Source organism: Leiobunum rupestre, chromosome 2 (assembly GCF_980474605.1).
Source record: "Leiobunum rupestre chromosome 2, qqLeiRupe1.1.hap1, whole genome shotgun sequence".
In the NCBI taxonomy this organism is placed as follows: domain Eukaryota; kingdom Metazoa; phylum Arthropoda; class Arachnida; order Opiliones; family Sclerosomatidae; genus Leiobunum; species Leiobunum rupestre.
Window position 1 is genome coordinate 87,095,765 of NC_143385.1, and position 23,555 is coordinate 87,119,319.

General features: G+C 34.2%; 1 protein-coding gene across 1 annotated transcript; it reads right to left on the reverse strand.

Moving 5' to 3' along the window:
• Positions 1–15,186: 15,186 nt before the first annotated feature.
• On the reverse strand, positions 15,187–18,176 carry LOC149960232 (cytochrome P450 4V2-like). Its single transcript, XM_090165202.1, has 5 exons — positions 17,870–18,176; positions 17,278–17,451; positions 17,120–17,186; positions 16,095–16,274; positions 15,187–15,380 (listed from the first exon to the last, which is right to left on the reverse strand). The coding sequence occupies exons 1-5, from the start codon at positions 17,954–17,956 to the stop codon at positions 15,208–15,210; spliced, it is 681 nt and encodes a 226-aa protein (XP_090021328.1). The 5' UTR covers positions 17,957–18,176; the 3' UTR covers positions 15,187–15,207.
• Between the last annotated feature and the right edge of the window lie 5,379 nt (positions 18,177–23,555).

Here is a 23,555-nt window from a genome sequence, read left to right on the forward strand (position 1 = left end):
ATACCTGGAATCCTAAAATCAAAAACGGAAAATTTTTTAATCAACAGTTACCGTTACTCGGAATTTGGTACATACTGTAAATATTGTAGAATCATTGAATGTTCTGTTGGACAAACAAGGTACATCGCAATTACTGGTTGTTTCCTCCAAAATTGAAACTGATTGGTCCTTTAAGAGAAACAATGGTAATCAAACAAATACAAATCTTATTAAACTATTCAAATAATCCTTAAAATATACATTGAGAATGGCAGATGTATTCATTCCCCCCAGAGGATTATTATTGTTTGGCTTCGAAGGAGTTCTGCAAATTGGTATATTTGAAATTTCGCTCTCATGAATCTAAAGTACATTTTGTCAAATTAATAAAATGAATCGAACCATACTTAAACAAAACCGTTATTACCCTTTCTGAAGCATGGTCTTGTACTGGTTTCGAAGAAGTGCTGCAAATTGCTTTACTTGAAATTTCACTCTCATGAATCTAAATTACATTTTGTCAAATTAATAAAATGAATCGAACCATACTTAAACAAAACCGTTATTACCCTTTCTGAAGCATGGTCTTGTACTGGTTTCGAAGAAGTGCTGCAAATTCCTTTACTTGAAATTTCGCTCTCATGAATCTAAAGTACATTTTGTCAAATTAATAAAATGAATCGAACCATACTTAAACAAAACCGTTATTACCCTTTCTGACGCCTGGTCTTTTACTGGTTTCGAAGAAGTGCTGTAAATTGCTTTACTTGAAATTTCACTCTCGTGAACCTGGACTTATTTTTGTCACTTTAATGAAATGCCATACTTATACCAGACTGTTATTACCATTTCTGAAACTAGGTCATTGGTATTGGTGCAGATTATCTGTTCTTCTATTGCAACCCCGCAAATGGTAACGTTTGGAATTGCATCCAATTTTGCGGGGGGTTTAAGTATAGAGACATATTGCTAGTATTTAGAAAGCTTTAATTGGTATACCATAAAGTCAAATTTCTATTTCATTTAAAGACTGATACTTACAGATGCCCAGTGATGAATTGGATCTGGAAATTGGGTAGTTGGCCCATTTCCTCCCACGAAATGCTTTGAGCATAAATATGTATTGGCATTTACCCGCTCGATGCCGTAATCTTCTCTTCTCAACCATTTAACCCATTTTTTACACTTCTCAAAGTTGCTTTTAGCTTTAGGGAAGGGTAAGAAAAAGACTCCTGACATGTGGGCTTTATCTAAATAACGTGAATCACTGTTGCATTTCTTATAAATGCAATGTTTAGTTCTGAATTTTCACAATTAATGTCTTACAGCACGTTAATTATAATAGTACTTATAAATACCTACAAATAAACGTATTTAAAGGCAATAAAAAATACTTAAGAGCTTACAAAGCGGCTTCCAACGGAAACAAATTCAAATCACGACACATCAACAGTTCATAATATTTTCGGATAGATGGCGATATTTCAAGAATTTAGTTTCCTGTTGATGACGTTTGTATCACAAGCAGAAAAATATTTACCTGGCAGCGAGGCAAAAATGTTACACCTGTTTTTCGCGCCGTTAAGGGAGAGATGTTATAGAACCAGACTGTCCCTGTAGTTAATTAGTCCATGGTTTTGTGTAGGGACGCAAATTTAAAAAAGTCTATTTTGTCTACGACCGATCAACCTGATTTACAATTGCGCAACGTTTCAGCAATTTTGCGAAAAATCGTGCGCAACATAATATCTTTAAAACAACCTTTTACCACAATCAAATTTCCACATCAAGTTTAATGTTCAAACTTGGTCCTTAGACCGATAACTTATTTCCAAACAGAACGCTAAAAACTTTGCAAAAAAACTCCCAAGATTGAACAGCCCTTACTAAAATCACGTAATTAAATTTTTGAGATTGGATCAAGAATTGATCAAGTCATATCCAGAAAGGATCAAATAGTTTGGATCAAATAATATAGATCAAGATTATTATTTAAATAAATATTTACAAATTATTTTCCAATAGCTTACTTAAATTAATAAAAATATTGAAATTAATTAGTATTTGACCAGCTTTCGAACCACAGTAATTTACTTCAATTAAATTATAACTAATTCTAAAATTTAAACTGTTTTTGTATAATATTTATTTATATATAAATAAATTAATTTATTAATATATGTACTTTTATCTTACTTAGTTTTTCCATTAGAATTTTAATATTACATTGATGTTGGATTAAAACGTAATGCATAAAACCATTGAAGTGCCTAATCACCAAAATAAAATAAAAGATTTTGCCTTAATTTGACTAATTGGTTATAATTTTAAAATTTAGTTCAATATTTTATCAAAGTTTGTTCCAAAATTGATAAAATAAGCGAAAGTTGAGTTGTGATTATAATTCTAAATCGAATCTACTTACCTTACCAAAATTTTTTAAATGACGTCCTCTTTAAACACATACTCGGAAAAAAGAGAGAATCTTTTTCAGAATAAAAATTCGGAAACAAAGTCATCGCTTTACTTTCTTCTACTTTATAAACACTTAACAATTCAATTTATAGTTTATTTTTATAACTTTCTTAAATTTCAAACTTATCCGGCAAGGTATTAAGCGCTTTACCTAGTAGTTAGAACCCCTAATCTACTTAAGTTTATTTTCGTAAATTAAGTACTCAATACAAAACTACATGGCAGGTATCGGTACAGTCAAACCACTACACGCGCAGAAACACCGATAGAAGTCGCTTGATGACTTAGGCCTAAGGTGGTGCCTTGGGTATTAGCCTAGCTGATTATTATTATTATTATTATTATTATTATTATTATTATTATTATTTAAAATTTTACCATCTTTATTTAAAATTCATTAAAATCTCTCAACAGCTTTCGAGCACTCTTTTTTCAACTTATAATGATTCTAAATAAAAAAATAAAATTTCAAATTTTTTTTGTATATTTTATTTTTTAAGAAATAAGCTAAATGGACAATATCAATTTTTATTTACACATTTAGTTCGAAAGTTGTAATGTGATGGAACCATTTTGATTCTAATGCTGTCGCTAGTTTTAAAAACTATTTAAATTACAAGTAAAAAAACTAAATTTTTAGAAATATCGGAAAAGATTTCATAGTTTTATAAAAATTATTCTTTTACCGATCAGTATAAGACAAAACCTTTCAAAGTTGTAAATACAATTTTTTCAATCATAATAGATCAATTTCCATAAAAGCAAGGTGGTACTTACTAATATAGCTTTTCCGAGCCATTTGTAGTTTAAATTATAAGCATATTTCTATTCTATTCTATTTCTAAAGAATACTTTTTGGTCAAATTTTTATGCTTCGCCAAAAGGTTAATTGTTTCATTTCGTATTTAATATCATGTCTTCTGAATTTAAAACAATCTGGCAAGTTATTCATTTTAGTATGACTCAATATTCTATGGTACAGTAATTTCTTGGTATAAGAGCGAGCCAATTGTCCAGAAGGCGAAATCCTATAAGTGGATCCAATCACCACACTGCCCCCTGGCTGTTAATTACTTTGAAATATATGGTAGTGCCAATCTGAGTTTCCGAAGACCGGGTTATCATCCCATCAACATGGAAGATATCGCACTGGCCTACTTTGCTTCTGACCCTCGAGCAAGGGTCAGGACCGCTAGCAACGACTGGGGATTGTTAAAGGGTTTCGTCTGGAAAAAAGGTTTTTGACCACCACTTCCATCATTTCCGAGCCACCCTACATCAAGATTTGACTTTTGCAATTACCTCCTGAACATGTCCCACGAATATCCCAATTTTCTACGACTACTGGTAGTATCTGATGAATGCTCTGTCTCAAGAGATGGTCTTTTCAATCCCAAAACAAACACATGTAAAGTTATGACAATCATCACTGCGGATTTCCTCATCACCAGCAATTTAGGCCTGTACATTAGCTGCATATCCACGTAGCCAGAATTATTCAAATGCACCGAGCTATTTGGAAACAAAATAATAAATTGTCACTACAGCGCTTTATTTTGTTCTTCAAAAAGCACGCTACCGTTAATACATGTAGTAAAGAACAAAGTCTAAAGGGCCTCTCGTTGACTTTCAAAAAAATCAAATAATGAAATTGAAATTTATCCGCCTCACCTAACGCCTTCAGAGGATATCAATTAAGATAATATCTACACAAATAGTGTTCGGTTTCATTTAGTACAGATAAAACGTTCGGTATTGTTCATGTATTTTTTTTCTTCTGCCTAGGCTAAATGATCTGGCTTTACGCAAATAAAACTGTATGAGTACCATTCCGTGTCCTCAACAGTTTCCAAAATAAGAAGCACTATCCCAGCATCCATCGGGGAAAATACTTCGAATTGCCATTCGCCTCGTACAAGTTTCTAATTGTCAAAATTTCCTACGGTGGTGCCTTGGGTATTAGCCTATCTGATTATCTCGATTCTTTAAAATAGTGAACTTGGCAATTTTAAAATCATTGTAGGATTTACCACATTTTGGCTAGTTCAATAACAAATTTTGGCATTCGCTATTGTGTTTATCGTTTCACCGTTAAAGAATCAAATTAATAATAAATGGAAACAATTGGGTTCAAGGCAGAATACCGAACTTCACAATACTGGTTTTGTTTTGGGGCCCAATTTAATGTGACTTCTTTTTTGACTCATTAGGAACCAAAGAACGGGCCCTAAAGATTATGACAAACTTATCCGTAACACCGTCTAGATTTGTTTTATTATTTCTCGTGATCACTGGCAACATTAAATACACAAAAAAATGTTAAGCGGCGAGAAAAACTTTAAAATTGCAAGATGAAAATAATTTATTTGAACCACTTTTTAAGAGTTCGTATAAATAAGCATTTGCAATGCCATTAGGGTATCTAACATTTAGAAAAATTATAGCAAACCAATTTCGGGTAAATTAATGTTTTTTTATTTAACGTTATACATGTTAAAGTTTGAATATCAAGGTACAAAAACTGAAATGTTACTAAGCCTTGATAAAATAGCGATGACCCTAGGCGTTGCCTATAATGGTAAATTAACTTCCTTATCTTATAAGCGGTTATTTTATTTATCGGCCGTATGATAATTTGTCATTATAAAACATATGTATTAATAAACGCTTATAAATTACAAATTATCAATTAGCGGAGTTTTTAATTTGAGATTGGTAAATTCAGCCATTATTGTTTACGACCATTTAGTAAGTTAAACAATATAAACTGCTAAAAGATCCCCCATAAGAGTGGTGGCGCACTGGGAGATGTAAGCTCTGATCAAATGGTCCTCTCCACGTCCGACTTCGGTCAGGTTTGGGCTGGAAACTGAGCTTCGGTTCAGGCTAACGGAGAGGGTCCGTGCAAACTGGCCGCCTCGGCTGATTGGGTAGCCTGCTGTGGGGCGGCGGGCCTCCGTATGAGGGCACAGCGGTCCTGTTTCCCGGCCTTTTGGAGCACACCGGGATCTCCGGTGCCAGCTGTGCCTGATTATGTGGACCACTGTGTGCTCGTCGTTCCCCTTTAGGAGCTCTCTCCAAAGGGTTTGACTCTTTACCTAAGTAGGTAGGGTGTCGGCTGGAGTTGCTACAGCATCCACTTTTAATCCCACTGCTGTGTGCGACGTGGGAAATGGTCCACCCATTGATGCACCTTTTGCTGGTTTGAGTAATGGCGTCAAAGGTGCGACCATCAGTTGTAGAGTACTACTGCCCATGCGGGATTTGTCACCTGTCCGGCCTACGTGGACGCTGGCATAGGGCACTATGATGATAGACCTCTGGTGGTATGGTCTCTGCTACTCGGTACACCGGGCTATAAATTCTGACCCAGTGCTAAAAGATCCACATTTACATTTTGGTATAAAAGGAAGCATTTCTAACGTATTCAAAATATCCGTCACAGAGCAGACATGGACCGAGGAACAAGCAATACCCACATGATTGTCAATCGATCTCTGTTTTGTGTGGATATAACCTCGAACTTTCTTAAAACGGAGCTCCGAATTACAAAGACGGACTTCATTACGGACGTAGATCTTAAAAAAACAGTTATTGAATAAATATAACTAAAGCAGAAACTGAAGGGAACAACAACTCTCACAAGAAGAACTTCAAAATATTGTGGAAGTTATTTTTTGGCAATTGCTTGCCGCTTCAGGGTAAATTCCGCAAATTCCCAATTGCTAACATGACAGTCAAATGTTTGTTAGAAATATTTATAAATTAGGGATCGCTACCCGAGTCTTTCGTGCTGTAATTTAAAAAGGACAAATCTATTGCGACCCTATTTAACGCATTGACCAATTATTAGTTTAGATTCCGTTATTTTATTTTTCTTAGAACAAGGAAATGGTTAATGAAATGTCTCTGAAATTGAAGGGTCAATAATAATAAATATACTCAGGACTATTTAATCTACAGTTTTGAAATTTTCACGGTATAATTTGTAAATTTCCTAAAAAGGTTTTTTGTTTGGCGTTAAACAAAACATTTCAAAATGAGAGTTGTAGAGCGTTTTCTCGAACCTATAAATAAAATTTGTTTGATCGAAAAATTTCAAATTCTCACATAAATATTACGCCAGGAACAAATACCACTTGGTTCTACCAAAAATCGCTTGTAGGGAACCATATCTAAATTAAGTTATATAGGTAAGCATAACACTATTCAGAAAAAGTTTTTAATTCAATCAAACATTTAGACATTTAAGACATACTTGATAGATCCGGACATGTTAGTTGTGTATGAACAAAGAATAGTGCTTTTGTGTTATATTGATATTAAACCAAAGATATTAGCAAATAAAATTCACAAGGGTTAGGAGGTCCAAATAATTAATTAATTCAATAATTAATCCTTCTGCTGCGATGCAGATCTCATCCCTAGTATCCATATTGCGAAATAACCTCTGAACCCCAATACGGCAGGTGTCAATGATTCTCTGACCAATCCATCGCTGGGGGACCTCAGAGTTGAGTAATACCAAAACATAACTCTTCTTGATGTGCTAGATAATTGTCGTGCTATAACCAAAAAAGTCGAACATTGGCAAATGGAAATATTTCCAACTCGTTCGCAAATTCGTTTTGTAAGAATGCCAAGCAGTTCTGCCTATTAAGACGAGGTGCAATAAAAACGATCCAATAATTTAATTTACCTGCCCAGACGCTAAGAGAAAGAGTATTTATCAGATATTACCAGTAGACGTAGAAAATTCGGATATTCGTGGGCCATGGTCAGGAGCCAATTGCAAAAAACCAAATCTCCGTGCCCTATCTCCATCATACAGTGTTTGATTGAGGGCTGCTCTGAAATGATGCAAAAAGTGGTGGTTAAAACCTTCTCGAGGGTCAGTAGAAAAGTAGGCCAGTGCGATATCTTTCGAGTCCGGTTGGAATTCTTAATCGACCCGACCCGAGAACCTGACTAAAAACATTTTTCCCCACCCCTTAATTCTATAATTAAGTCGAAAATTTAAAAAGAAATCGTAGACCTGGGTAAGAAATGATAGAATATATTTGTATAAACGGTTCCGTTACAAAAAGCCCTTAAATTGTCTGGCATCTAAATAAGCCTGGATTTAAGACTTAACTAGCTTATAACAGATGGTTGTAGTTAAATAAAAAAATAGCGTGGGCAGAAGAAAGGTGGTGAGAAAGATACTTTTTAACTTATCATAAAATCCAGCTATTGAGCTATAAACTATGTGAGAAATAATGTTATACTGATAAAGTTAGATCTTTTGAAATGAATTTAAAATACTTATTGATATATAATCCCAGCTTTTATTTTCGAATTGTAAAACTCCAAATTCAATAACTTTTTCTTATTATTTTCTCAACATGTGTGAACTATTTTGTAAATTAGATAATTGGAACAAAAATTTGAAATATTTGTTTTATGTTGAATTTATAAAATAAATTTGTTTATTGGTTTAAGTAACAAAATTTCATCTTAAATCTCCAAATGTTATAAATGAACATATAAATGTAATAGAAATTTTTCACAAATTTATATAAGCTGTAATCAGTAAATCATCGGACTATACTTTTATAATTAATACAACTGTTATCATAATTCTTCATTACTATTTAATTCCTAATGATTAGAATTATTTTCTAAAATTATAACAATTAAAGAAAACAATTCAAATTATTAGGATACACAAATAATTATGAAGAATTGTGAACAATAACAATGATGGTCACTCTTTTTCAATAACAATTTATTAGAATTTTACGAGATTTTGTTAAGGTTTGCCTGGATACCTTTCTTGAATTATCCCAAAAATAGTCCTAAAATTAGATAAGCTTACTATAGTTTGGAGATTATTTTTCGTATATATTCATGTTCATCGGACTTTTCATAAATCCAGCATGTGTTGGGCATTTTCGTCAAAGATCCGCTCACGCTCACGTCTTTTTGAGCGGTAAAATTTTCGCTCCTCTTTCCGCTCTTTTTTGAGCGGTAAAATTTTCGCTCGTCTCTTTCCACTCTTTTTTTGAGCGGTAAAATTTTCGCTCCTCTCTTTCCGTTCTTTTTTTTGAGCGGTAAAAATTTCGCTCCTCTCTTTCCGTTTTTTTGAGCAGTATAATTTTCGCTCCTCTCTTTCCGCTCCTCTCTTTCCGTTTTTTTAGCAGTATAATTTTCACTCCTCTCTTCGCTCTATTTGAGCGAAAATATTTGCGCTCCTCTCCCTCTCCGCTCTTTTCTAGCATACAATTAACTTAAGTAGCTTTAACTACATCTTCATCTATTTTCTACACACAATCCCTAGGTGTGTAGGGGCAGTAGCGTATCTATCAGGGGGCGAAGGGGGCGGCTGCCCCAGGTGCAAACTTATAGGAGCGGAGGGCGCGTTTTGAATGGTCGGTCACAGATTACCAAGAAATTTTTATTCCTTGTATTTCAGACTTTCAGTAAAGTCTTAAGTTTAATTTCAATGTTTATTACCAAAGCAAATAATATTTGTAGTTCATTTGCCATAATAATGAATTAATTCATCAATTAATTAATTAATACTTGAAGTCATTCAAATAATTATTAATTAATTAATATTAATTGTATGAGAGGGGGCTAAGGTTTTGTCTTCCGCCCCGGGCGACCGTAAGTTTAGTTACGCCACTGTATAGGGATTATCGTGTACTAGTTTCACGTATCGAAAACCCTCGTCACCATTGTTAATTATTTTGAAATCGGACATACAGAAGACAGAAGTTTAAGCATTAAAAATTTCGTCCTCTCTTTCCGCTCTTTTTTGAGCGGTAAAACTTTCGATCCTCTATTTCCGCTCTTTTTTGAGCGGTAAAACTTTCGCTTCTCTCTTTCCGCTCATTTTTTGAGCGGTTAAATTGGCGCTCCTCTCATTTTTGTTTTGCGCTCTTTTTAAAAGATATTTTACCGCTCATTTTCGCTCATAATAACAAATCCGCTCACAATGAGATGAGCGGTGCCCAACACTGAATCCAGCATCTTCAACAGCTTATATGACCAATAAGACCAGTCCATACAATTGTTCTCCATCTAAGTTTGCTGTGAATAGATATGCTACTGGGAGCTTAAGTTGGTGCAGAGTTCTTGGAATATGAAGCACAGTACATGCGATGTTAATTTTATTTCATTGGCCCCATCGGCGTTGTTCTTTGGGATACTGGTACTGGGTTGGCCAAAACATTTATCAAGATTACGATCATAGAGTAATTTGGGCTTGATTTTCATTTCATCAAACATTAAAGATCTTAAAGTTTCATTGTCATTGCCCATTTTTGCATATTCACAGTCGTTCCTTTACTAATGAAGTTATGCCATCTGCTCCAGTTGAGTGTCCAGTGAATCGTTTTAGTGTTGTCCTATGGGGCAAATGTAATATTTCTAATTAGCTCATGTAGCTGTACGCAGCTGGAGATGTTTTTAATATTAAACAAGAGATTCTTAACAGTTTTTTTACATACGGCAGTACTTGCTCGACGAGAAACTTAGCTTTCATATTATCACAGTTATTAGCATCTTCCATAATTTGCTTAATTTGGGTTACTTCTTTCTTTTGGTAACCATCTTTTAATCTCTTTGAGGTTACTGATAGGTTTGAAATTTGCTTGCGTATTTTCTCAACTTCCTTCTTTAAATTTTAGACATTTCGACAAAGTTTTCAAGTTGAATACTTGCATTGTATCTTGCGAGTACATACTGATGCTTGTGTTGAAGCACCCTTTGATTTTTTCAGATAAAGTATAATAGGTATATCTCTATAAGCAGGAACATATTCTTCGGTCATCAGGTTATGAGAAATTTTTCGGTTTGTACCAGGTCGTCAAGTTTAGGAACTTTTTATCCAATTTGCAAATGGTCATCAGGCTTAGCAACAATTTCTTCGGTTTGTACCAGGTCATCAGGCTAAAGAACTTTCTCTCCAGTTAGTATCAGGTTATCAAGTTTCGGAACTTTTTCTTCCGGTCTATACAGAGTAACATTTTCTTTGGTTGGTTCCAGATCTTTAAATCCTCTTCATTTCCAAAAAGGCTTGTTTTAGTAAACTTCTTCAAACGTACATTTAGATCTTGTATCTGACTTCTTTAGTTGAGTACTCATGGTTACTTTTTCCTAGGGGCTGATCACTCCGCGTAATCGGTGCACTAATGGGATTACGTGTAATCTTTGAAGTCCCTGCCTTTGGCAGTGCTAATCTAAGCGTAATCCGGCGTAATCGGTGCACAGACTTTCTAAGAGTGGTTAGCCCCTCGCTTTTTTCGTTGAGAGCGAAAAGTCTTTTTCTGGGATTTGTTAGGCTGATTTCTAATGTTAATATTGTTTCAAGGCGTTTGACAGCTCTTTTAAATGTATTTCTTGATTTCTCTAGCCTCTTACATGTACCGTAATTATTGTTCTTGGTATGAAGTGATCTTCATTTTCCTTATTTTTCTTACGGTTCATACTGTTCAAGAGTTGGGGTTCTTTTGTCTCCAATGAAACGAATACCTTTAGATTAGTTATTGGTGAGAGAGTAATTCGATGTGTTTAAAATGGACTTGTTGATTGATTGCAATTTTGGGATGATATCTGATCACAGTCATTTTGGTTTGAGTTTATATCACTCAAACTTGAAATATCACATTTGTTAATCCCAGTTGGTATTACATGGGGTAGTAGACGTTTTCTGAGCAAGATGTACTAAAATATGCCTTTGTAAAACGCAGGAAACACACCTTATATTCTCTGTTGGCAGCAAATTCTTTTGCGTACTCACTGATATCATCGCAGTCGCTTTCATTCAAAATACCGAAAACCAATTTTCTTTGCAATGCTTTGTCTTTAGGTATTTCTCTTCATTTCACTTTCATTGTAACCAGGTTCAATGCATACCACCATCGTGAATATTAATTATTATATGGCAATTGCACTACCTTTTTACGTCTAAAAGAAAAAACAGTTATATTTCTCACGTCACAGTAGATCAATTAAAAAACGGACTAAGAAATATTACCTTAACTAATTAATACTGGATGTCTGGGCATCAGAAAAGCGATAAAACGATACTTTACGTATAAAACACAAGCAGACGACGCAACCTAACTTTCTGCAGCAAACGGCGGGAAAACTAGGATTTCAAATATGTGTGGCGTAACGCGGGTAAAAGAAACAGCGCTCGCGGTGAGAGAATACGGCGACTAAAATTGCGGACAAAAATAGGAAATGGGAGTCGCGTAGGGGCCTTGTTTAACGTAGGCAGAGAGGTAGACCCTTTCGAGTTACTTCGAATCTAGGGTACGAGGTCTGTATTATAATTATTATCCCTCTAAACCATCAAAATAAAACATTTTTCGCAGGCTCGACGCAGATTTATCGCCAAACAGTGGATGTGTACACGGAATTACGACTGAAACATTTACTACTTTTCCAAACGATGTAAAATGTAAAAATTACACTGCTTAGGAATATGTACTAAAAAATAAATGATGTTCCCCTGGTCTAATAGTTTTAGAAACTCACTATATGATGTTTTCTTCTAAAAATCATTTTGTAAAATCAGCGGGAGCCCGGGAAGGTACATATTTCAAGCGAATAACATAAGCAGAATAGGGAGATGCATACTTATATTATACAATTTTCGTTAGACTCATATTAATGTCGATTATTGATTAAGTAAAGACAATGTCTAAGGGTTAAGCTTAAGTATGGTTTTTAAAAATTCCAATTCGAAGTACAATCAGAGCCGATTCGCTTTTGCTTTTAAGGGCTTTTCGGATATCACAAAATGATGGGAGGAAGTCAGGCATCACTTTCGTGAGAGCATTGTTATATTTGGTTAGATTTTTTTAAACAAATGGTCATTTCGGGATTAAAGTAAGTTTTCTCATCTTTGGGTGACTTGATGTTTAACTGTGAAGGTGGATTGGTTACTTGACAAAACGATAAAAATCTTTTCGAGAACAGTACTTGTTTGAAGTTGATTCCACTTTCGGTAAGGCGTGCACCCTGTTACAAAATGGCTGTACCCCTACAGGGCATTAATAATAATAATAATAATAATAATAATAATAATAATAATAATCAGCTAGGCTTATACCGCCGGCACCACCTTAGGCCTAAGTCATCAAGCGACTTTCAAAGCCATCTTGAAGTCTTGGATCTGACACGTGTACCCTTTTGGCGCGCTTTCAGACGCTCGTGTCGGATGCTACTAATTCAATTAAATTCACAAATAATTTACCGTAATATTCTTCTGTTTTTTATGTATTGTTATTATTAAGGATGATGTAAAATTTTACTCTTTATTTTGTGTGAATGTAAAAGGTTCTTAATATCTCGCCAATTTGTTTGTACAGAATTGCCCTAAATTCTTGTCATATATATTACCTAATAAAAAAAAGTTATTTTATTGGTTATATTTGTCTATGTAATTGCTACTGCAGTATTTCTGGAGTGAATTGAACATTTTAGGGTGAAACAATGTGAGATTGTTTTAGTTTTATATGAAGAAACCTTTTACAGATATCACTTAAAATGTACTTTTCGGTAATATAAGAGTAATTTAAGATGTAACGAAAATCACCTTCCACATTCCTAAAGAAGTAATAAAGGTATGAAGAAATTTACAAATTAAGTTTCTTTATGATATGCCAATGTAAAATCAACATAGTTGGACTCAAATATCCCTTCGAATTCTTAAAACATACCATAAATAAAACCAAAAAATTACACAATAATAAAACCAATAAAATATCTTATTTAATGACTTGCACAATAATTGGGCCGCTCAAATACGAAGCGAGACACTATAGCAAACCAGAACATATGAAGAAACACAAATTTCGGTGATATTTATTTTATTACATTTATTCCTTAAACTGGACTTAGACATAATGTAGGTTCTTTGATTTCAGCCCATAATTAAGCTTATTTAAATAATAAAAATGATGTTAGTTACTTTTTTCAAAGGTTTCTTCTTAGGAAACGAATGTAAGAAGACGTCTAGTGGGTTTCAGTGGCGTAAACAGACACGTGATCGCTCGAGGCAGAACAACACGATATTTTCCAGATGACGTGGGACTAGTCTCGATAAAAACTCTGCTTGCTTTTTGTCCAAAATCGTCACAGAATTATCGAAATTTGGATTTTTCTTCCACGGGAGAGACCGACTTGTACCTAAGTTCACACCTGCTTTTATTTACTCATTCATTCCAAATTTTTGCGCAAAAGATCGAAATAGCTAAGACCAATCTAAATGTAACATGTTTTAAACGCTTTTCCCTGTAGGAGGTCAATAGGCCTTGGCCTTTCTCGTGGCTAAGGATGACTCTGCTTTATAAAGAATTGAGAAAATGCAAATAAATATAAAAAATACATTTCGACAACATTTTGAGTATGCGAGATTCTTCAACGGCAAATTAGAAAATAATTTCGTCGAAATAAAAATTTCCTGGATAACCTGTTACCTACCATTAAAAATGCGCAAAAACGGGATCTTATTAGTTAGCGCCTAGGGCATTTGCCCCTTTAACCCCCAGTATTTAAGCTAATTCTGGGTACATAAGGTATTTGTGATTTATTTAGCGCCATGAATGTTGTAGAATACGTTGAAATGAGACTTCAGCAATATGTTATCAAACATAATATAAACCTCGTACTCTAGATTCGAATTAACTGCCTAGTTCGTAGACAACAGCGTTTACCCATTGCCGCAATTTAAAAAAATAAGCTCCATAGTTACCATGGTAACCAACGATAGATAAGATCGCGGCCAGGCCAGCTTTGATGATACGACAATACAGCAGGGCCGGATTAAGACTTCATGGGGCCCTAGGCCCAAGTTAATTTCTGGTGCCCCCTTTCAATAGCGAGCGAAGCGAGCTAGGCGCTTCCACAATTTATAATTGAGAAATGGAAGGAAAATTCATTTTGCTGCCAGATTTAGTATGTCGTCAGGGGCTAGACGGCAGTCCGTCAGAGAATGTGACAATCAAACGTTTTTGTTTCATAGAGGTGGACGCATTTACTAAAATTACTCCGGAAAATATTTTGTGAAACGCAAATGATTAAAGTTTTGTACTTTTATTTTTTTCGAACCCTCTTGGTGCCCCTTGTAGGCTTGGTGCCCTAGGCCCAGGCCTATTCGGCCTATTGGTTAATCCGGCCCTGCAATACAGCGCCCGATAGAGGTCGATTTTTCGGAGGTCACGTGTTGGATGTTGGTAAACGCTTCGTTAAAAACCGTCAATCGAAAAGCTTTAAGAAATCAAATCTAGTCGTCGGAGATAAATGTGAAATAAACTTTAAAGAGTTAGTCATTACGACAATGAAATATCACCTAGTCTTCGATATAGGGATTAAATTGTGAATGATCAATAAACGGACTTTTAAAGGGAATATAACCTGCAAAGCAATCTTTATGGAAGACCCCTTAAATTTTTCAAATTTCCCTGTACAGTGGCGCCAAACATTTCTAATGGCAAAGGCAAGAGCGGCTAGAGCTGCAAACGTTGGTGTTCCACACCAGAAACCTAATGTTATATTTCCTTTAAAGAACAGGAATCCTTTTACCGGTTGGTACATTCCACAATTTATTTTACTACCATTTGGTCAATTATATTAAAACAATTGTTGTAAGTTTCACAAATTGTGTTATAAAACTAACAATTTTGGTGAAAAAATAAATTTTTGGTTAAAATGTAAAAACATTTGTAAAGATTTTTTACACGTATGCAAAAATGACTGTCACCGAACAGACATGGACCGAGGAACAAGTTTAGAAAGCAGATCAAATTCCGGCTTTCCAATAACACCCCACATGACTGGCAATTGATCCCTGTGTTGCGGGGATACGACTTCAAACTTTCTCAAAACGGAACTCAGAATTATTAAGGAGGACTTCGTTGCGAATGTTGAACCTTGGAAATAAATAAATATCACTTTCAATTAGTGGAAAATGGAAGCGGCAAATATTTCTTCCAAGTAGAACTTAAATATTGTACAACCTATTATTTTGCAAAAGCACTTGGGTAATAACCCTAGATTTCCATTTGCTTAAATTTCGCTTGTAAATACTTTCGTGGTGATGTCACATGTAAAAGTGCGACCCAATTTAACAAAGAATACGCCTTGGAAATTACTTCGTCAATCAGCAGTACTGACATAACGCAACAGACACGTAAGAGCCGTTAATTTTATTGATAGTACTTACCACAACAGACCTTTACAGGTAACGGAATTAATAATTAACTAGAAAAGCGATTGACATAAATACTTCAGGTCTTTAAGATATATAAAATAATCTTGGTTCTCTATGACTTATATTCCAATACTGCTTTAAAAAGACCGTTTTCCACTATATACTCTAAAAAGAACCTGAACCGTTTATAATTAAAAAATTACGCTAAATATGTTTTTGGTTTGATATTCAGGGCGAGAGTACAGGTGCGTGACATTTAAACTTAGTAAAGTTAAAATCTGTAGTGTTCTTTTGAGACACATTCCATCGGAAAATATTTCATATTCCGCATTTCTTTCAACAAATTTATCGCGATTTTCAATCAACTCGCAGAATTAATAAATTTACAATTTGAGAATAAGCATTAACTTCCCTTCATAAAATCAAATCTTACCCAAGCAGTTCCTGGGCCCAAACGAGTAGGGAATGTAAGCGTGCGACGGGATCTTTTTCACATTGTCGGGAAAGAACCGTTCGGGTTGGAACTCGAGTGGATTTTCGTAATACTTGGGGTCTTGGTTCACTGCAGAGATTACAAATCCGACTTCTGTTCCCTTCGGGATTTTTTTACCATCTGCAAACACGTGAAAACGGTTTTAAATATTAAGAAAAATAATAATTTAGTTTAACCCTTCACGAAGGGGAATCAAGAATGTCAGTAGCTCTGTTTTCAACTTCTCGGAACAAATGAAATACAGGGCTAATTTGATTGAAACATACTTTCAAAACGTGAAGTGGAAGATATACTAAAGTATTAACTAAAATTTAAACCAATTTAGTGAATAGGAATAATTCGCGTAGATCTTAAAACTAAGAACCGATGCTAAATAACCTTAAACCCTTGAAAGGCTAGCCCCCTGCAAAATAATTTACCAAAAAAGGAAGATAACTTTATGCATCGACATTTAAAGGTCTCCGCTAGGCGCATTTCAGACAACGCTAACCCAAAAAGCAAAATAGCTCAAGAGTCAAGACCGGAAATCGCTCTTCTTGTAAATATAAAATCTATATATTGACCTACCATATTTAAGATAATGACTCAGTTGAGACGATATAATTTTGCTCCCTTTCCTTTTATATAATCAAATCGATCCAGTATTACATTGCTTCCATTCTCACGTCATTGAAGCGCACACCACTGAAATCCCCCCCCCTCTTCTTGGTGGGGAAATTTGACCATGATCGTCTAAATTTAATAGTAACAAAAAAAAGCATTCGAACTATTGAAAAATTATGTTACTTTAAAAACATAGTACATCAGCTGATGTAGAAGAACTAACCACGAACTACTACTTTATTACTGATGACGATCTGATAACGTGCTACTGCTGATAGTGCTCCCATTATTCCCACCCTTTACCTGGGCTATTAATACAGTGTAATTTAAGGGATCCCATGATTTTATAAACTAATATTTACTAATTTCGCAGTCAACAGTAACTCTTCTGCCGAGGATGGGAACTGGGGGAGAAAGTCTCATGGACTCCTGTAGAAACAAATTATAAATGTTAGATTATGCATTTTTCCGGATCTTAATCGATTTCATGAAACAAGTGAATTGAACAATGAATAATTACCTTGTGTACGCATGAAAGATACTTCATTTCATTAATATCTTGCGTCGTGACCTCCCTGTCGCAATCCGTCCCGAAAATAGCATCCAATTCCTGCTGCACTTTCCTTTGCACTTCTGGATAATATCCGATGTAGTAAAGCGTCCAAGACACTGCCACGGCTGTTGTGCTAAACCCCTGGATCAATGGAAAGATTTCGGTCATTAGAATAATGATAAAATTTTCGACAGACAAAGGGAGTAAAAAGGAGGAATGTCGATAATTGATTCAATAAATTTAGAAGAGTTGTTGGTCGTTTTTAGGGTGTTAAGTCTGTAGGGTTGTCTATTTCTACTGCCTTATGGGAATGTTGGACAAGTGCCCCAATTCACGTGGGATCATCCTATCTTAGTGGGGGATAATTCGTTCTTTACTGCCTATATTAGATTGAAACGTCTATCGCGATAGACTGTGTTTCGCGAGTGAAATGGAGGTTTACGTTTTGAAACTAAGTTACTGGCCCGACAATTAAAACCCAATTTCATACTTCCTCTGAACAGTAAAACGAAAAAAATTTAGTATCTCAAAGTTGGATTTAAATGTTTTTTTAACTTACCGCAGACACAAGAGTGGCTAGCTCGTCGACAATTTCCTCGTCTTTGAAACTTTTATTCTTCAGTTGTTCGAAAAGGAATGAGTCCATCACTGAGCGGATTTCTTCGGGCGCGGCATCGGAGCCGTTTTCAGAAAAGGAGATTTCAGATTTCCTTGTAATTTCAGCTTTTCTATCATCTAATATCTTTACAATGACAAGATACACTAATTGAAGTGATTTATTTGAAATTTCACTATAATTTTACTAGATAAATTTTTGATTCCCAAATCAAACATTCTGACAGTTCTCGTATCTGATGCTCTATACTCGAAATCAATGTTACCTGAGACAAAAACAGCGGTCGGCATTTAACATTAGTAAACATCCGAGTAACTTTCTGCTCAATAGATGGCCTTAGTCCACAACTCAATTTTCAAATAAAAGCCTCACAGATAATATATTATCTCGCAAGTTAGGACTTAACAATCAAACTCGCGCGGAAAAATAATCATGTTTTTTGCGTAGAAAATTAGCCGTTTACTGTCCAATCGTTAGTCTTGAGTTGTTAATACTTTTCAAACAGGGTTGCTATGATTTTTTCGGCAAAATCCGATAAATTCCTGCCTTTGGTAGAGGTCGAAGGTAACACTAACTTCGAGTAAAAGCTGACAGCGACTAAAGCACTTCTTCCACAGATTATTCAGCAAAAGGTGAAAATTGACCCAAAGGTGCACTGGAGCATTTTCGTACCGTGAAATAATGTACACGCAGATAATAAATAAATTTCACTCATTTTAAGTCCTCGAACAAAGAAGAGTCGTATGAATGTTCTGTATTCCCCTGGCAAAATAGTCTTTACGAAGACTTTAATCACTCTATGGCATAAAGTCATCATTTGACCTAACCAAGGTCACTGACGATTTGTCATATAGCTCTGATAAGGTTATTGACTCATTTTTTTAACTCTTAATTTAATATATCCTACACTTCTTCCTCAATAATTTAATCTTGTTTTAAATCTTTTTAAAATGCTAAATTTTAAAAATAATATTTTATCTTATACAATGTAAAATTTGTCAAAACTTGATTTCTTAAACTAACAATGTAAGTTCTTAACAAATATTATTGTAAATTCATACATAATAATCAATATTGCTTACATTTCGAAAGAACGATCGGTATTTCTTGGCTGCTTGGTGATATTCTTTGCCGATGAACAATTTGAAATATAGAATATCTAAGCGAGCCAGAGGATTCGGTATAGTTGCTATCACCAATTCCTCTAATCTGAAATTTTGTGATTTAATTCGTATCAAAAATTACTTATTTTCTTATTGAGAATCTCCATTTTATTAAAACCCTTCGGCAAGTGACTCATGATTTCTTAAACATGAGCCACCAGCAAGCTTAAGTCAGTATTATTATTTAAATATAGTCATTTTGCAGTTCTCATTGTTTGTTCAGTTAAGCCAGGGCCGCATAATTTGAATTTTGTACCTATAAAGAAGAAATTAACGAAATGGAAAAGTAAACAGCCCCATCAAAAACTTTTGTTTGCGTGTATTTTGTCAAACCTTATTTACTTATACATTAACTTTATATACTGCTATTTAGACAAAGTTTGGTTTAAACATTATTTTTTTTCTTCGTGAGACCACCGTTATTTGTTTTATAATTATTTCACTATCGGGAGTGGAAGCATTATTAATCTTTCACTTTACGAAATAACCTTGGAAGAAACTATGAAAAGTTAAAGTAGTAAGTGTTGCCGAATATCTTTAATTCTCATTAGCCGAAAAGTGAAAACACATTTACAAAAAGGACCTTATTACAAAAACTAACCCGGTATTTTCGGATTTTAGTCATCTTTTGTCGACTAGGATGCGCTTGTTGACAGTTGAAGCAGGGGGTAGAAACGTACGCGAAATGCGTTGTCTCATGCGATTCCCTAGTGGGAGAGGTGGGGGTGGAAGTTAGTCTGAAAAGTTTCAGCGGGTTCGTCTGCTTCGATATATAGACCTCGTGTCCTCGTTCAGGCCCCGGACTAAAAATGGATCACGCTTATTGTCAAAAGAAACAACCCAAATCTAAAAATCCGAATGGTTAGTATTACAATTTTAATTATCATCGATGTAGTCATAAATTGTTTGTCTTAAATATAATTTCAGTGGTAAACTTTAAAAAACTCTTCAAAATTAATATCTTTGCCCAATGAAGAGATTGAATCTCCTGATTAACCTTTTGTAAAAATAAGTTTTAAATGCTTAATTTCAAATGTTTTCCTATATTTTTATTCTTTTTAAACAGCTTTGCTTAGAAAAAAATTAAGGCTAGAGGTCGGCGGAACGAATAAATTAACCGGCAAAATTTCGATTAACCATAAAAAGTTTGGTTAACTGTTTTTTATGAACATTTTATAGGAATAAACAACGATTTAACTTGCAAAAATAATCGTTTTTGTCGTATTTTTTTGGATAATTTGCGGTTTTGAATAAAAATAAATAATTAGATAATTTCTAATTCAAATGCCGATCTCTAATTAAGGCAAATCCAATTAAAAATGATGACAAATGAAGCATTCCATTAGGCCTACTTGTCCATATTTACAATTCAAGGCACCAGCGTTATTAATAAACTTCGCTACAATTTCAATTTAACCCAACTTATGATTAAAGATGATTTGTGATAGTTCTTACAACTCTTGAATTGGCAAGATTTTCCCATATTTAGTTTACACCTTGGTAAAATAAAATTCCAATCAGTAAAATAAAGAAAATTTACGCTTTAAATCAAACTTGGTCGAAACCTGGGGCCTCGTCCTCCAGTCCCGATTTTTTTTGTTTAGACTGCCAGCAGCCAGCACCGACCTCGGATACGAGATTTAAAACTGAACCGAACTGAATTTTTCAGACTTTTTAGCCCAATGCTATTACATTGTCCCCCGCAACTAGGGAATCGTATGGTTAGACGGGACCCCGTAGGAATCTCGCTGCATTTCCAATCTAGGGTACGTAGTCTAGATTATCTTTGGTTGAAGCAACACGAAGAGGGTCCATTGGGTGGCTATGACGTGTAAATTCTGATAACTCAGGCTACCCGAAAGGGAATAAAGGTTTGGACAATACTACCTAATGGTACATTGAAAATAGGAATGTATTCAATTGAATAAATAACTAAATAAATAAATAAATAAATAAATACAAGCATGATATCCAAACTGATTATTGTCATTATTTTAATCTCATATGACTTAGTTTTTATTGGCGACATGACCATTCAATCTAGTTATATCTAGATGCAAAATTAGATAACAAAAAAAGATATTTATATTTGTAACCACAAAAAATTTATTGACAATATGTCGATTTTTTAAGCATGTGTTATGTACTTAAAAATAAATATTTATCGGTGCGTGTGAGTAAGGGGTGCAAAACAGTGACTACCTCCTCGGGGTATACGTTTATATGACATTTCCTCTAACCAGAAATTAATAGTTAACAATGCACTAACCTTTCGAACATCCTAACTAGTTCATTGTCTGCGTCCGACTGACATTTTGGATTGAAACCAGTTACCGTTTCTAAGTAAAAGAAATTGATTATCAGAAAAAGTATGTGGAAAATAAATGGCGTCAAGCGTTTTCGTTTTATTTTAAAGAGTAGAATTTCAAACGCTCTTTAAGATTGTTATTCAAATTAAATACAAATTATTTTGAAAATTGTATTCAATGAAGAGACAAAAACGTTGGAAGTAGCGGCGTAGCCAGAAATTCGTCAAGGGGGGGGTTCGAAGTTTGTGAAAGTTAAGTTAAGTGGGGGTTCGAGAAGGGGTGGAAATTTAGTACAGTCAAAGTTAGGCCCAGGGGGGGGGCTGGACCCGTAATCCCTCCCCCCTGTCTACGCCACTTGTTGGAAGCTAAATCTAATTACAATGAAAGTTTTCGAAAAATTTTTGACATTTCTCATAGAGTTACCGAAAACGTGTAAAACTTACCTATTGAAATGTCTACAATACAGGAAACCAGGTACTGATAAAGGGCCACTGGAGAATCAGTTGCGAGTTTATTCAACTTTCTGCACAAGCACGCTGACTGTCTATTCATCACAAATTGATATTTCTCCAATTCTTGTAGACTGAAGTGCTGGTTGACGAATTTTCTATGACTCTTCCACGTTGGTACATGACTAAACAAAAAGATTTAAATTATTACCTTTAATTTAAGAAAACTGTCTTAATTTGAACTTTAAAAATATTAATGGTATGTTAAACCAATTAAAGAAAAGAAGCCCGTTGTTAATCGAAACTAAAAGGTACTAAAATCCTTAATTCTAGGATAAAGGATTCAGCTCGTGCTTTTTTCATAGTGTATTGCTTCTAACGGACAACGCTTCAAGTTATTCAGGTCATAATTTTCAGATATTTCAAGATAATCAGTTAGTCAGATCAGGTTTATCTTTTATATTTCCCCCTACCCAAAATATGATATCAAATTGTATCTGATTCATTATCCCATGCAAGCGATCTGAACTTCACTTCGTCTCACTAGATACAGTTAGTTGAACAGGTTTCTGTCTTATATATTTAGTAGATAAATAGTCTTGTTTTACAAAATATTTCGAGTCCTATTCGTGAAATATTATGTATAATGGTTCTAGCGACTACAAACACAACATTCAAAATTTCCTAATGAAATACGAATTTTGTATTATCTTAGTGGTTATTATATTTATGTTAACATAATTAGTAATTCAACAAACTACATAGAACATGTCAAAAAATTAGAAATGGAATACCTTGTAGTGATTAGTCCTTCACCCCAAAATATTTTCACCGGCGCATACAAGTCAGGTTTTGAGAGGTGTATTTTACTTGAAAGCAATTCCTAGATGATAATAAAAAGATACAATTATGATAAATAAATGCAGTTTAACGTATTTTGGTTTTTCACAATTAATTTTAAAGACAGAGTATTTTCAATTTTAATATTCGATCTAATTGAATTTCGTCGCACGCTCGTAACAAAACAATTTCAATTTAATTAATTCATTGGATTATATTATTATTAGTTTGTATTTTTTAAATTTAAGAACCGAATTAAAAACGGAAATTTTAACCCCAAAACAAAGATTCTATAAAAAAGGGGGGGGGTAGTATATAAGGTGAACTGTAAAACGTGTAACGACTCTTATATTGGTGAAACCCCAAGGTCAGCCAATATTAGAATTAAAGAACAGAAATGTGATAACATGAAAAATAATTAACTTATCAAAACATTTAATTAAAACCGATTTCAAACATGGTATTGACCGAGATAACACAGAAATTGTATATTTTCAAACTCATTAGTTGAACCGAAAATTTATCAATATTAAGGGGAAGGTGGATTAAATATAGAAGGAAATTCAGAAGCTAAATTTTGAGGGGTGATGACCATTTATAAAAAAGGGCAAAACTTGTTGAAAGTACCAGTTAAATAAATGTTAAAAATATAAATGAAACAAATGTATAAAAATTGTAATACTGCTTGTAAAAAAACATACCAATTGACAAGAATATCCATGAGACTCTTTCTTTATAAATTTTAATTAATATTGTTTGCGTTTGATGATTTTTTTTAATACTATTCTATCGATAATAGCTATAATAAATACTCTTAATGTTGCAGATAGTAGTTGAACAATCACCTTAATAAATTTCAAATCAAAAT

Bases quoted from the DNA above. Each gene is read 5' to 3' on its own strand.
- LOC149960232 (XM_090165202.1), bottom strand. From the start codon at position 17,956: ATGGACTCATTCCTTTTCGAACAACTGAAGAATAAAAGTTTCAAAGAC. The intron at 17,187-17,277 runs GTAATTATTCAT...TTGTTTCTACAG, and splicing joins ATCTTTCATGCGTACACAAG to GAGTCCATGAGACTTTCTCC. The intron at 15,381-16,094 runs GTAAGATTTGAT...TTTATTTCCAAG, and splicing joins TGGGCCCAGGAACTGCTTGG to GTTCAACATTCGCAACGAAG.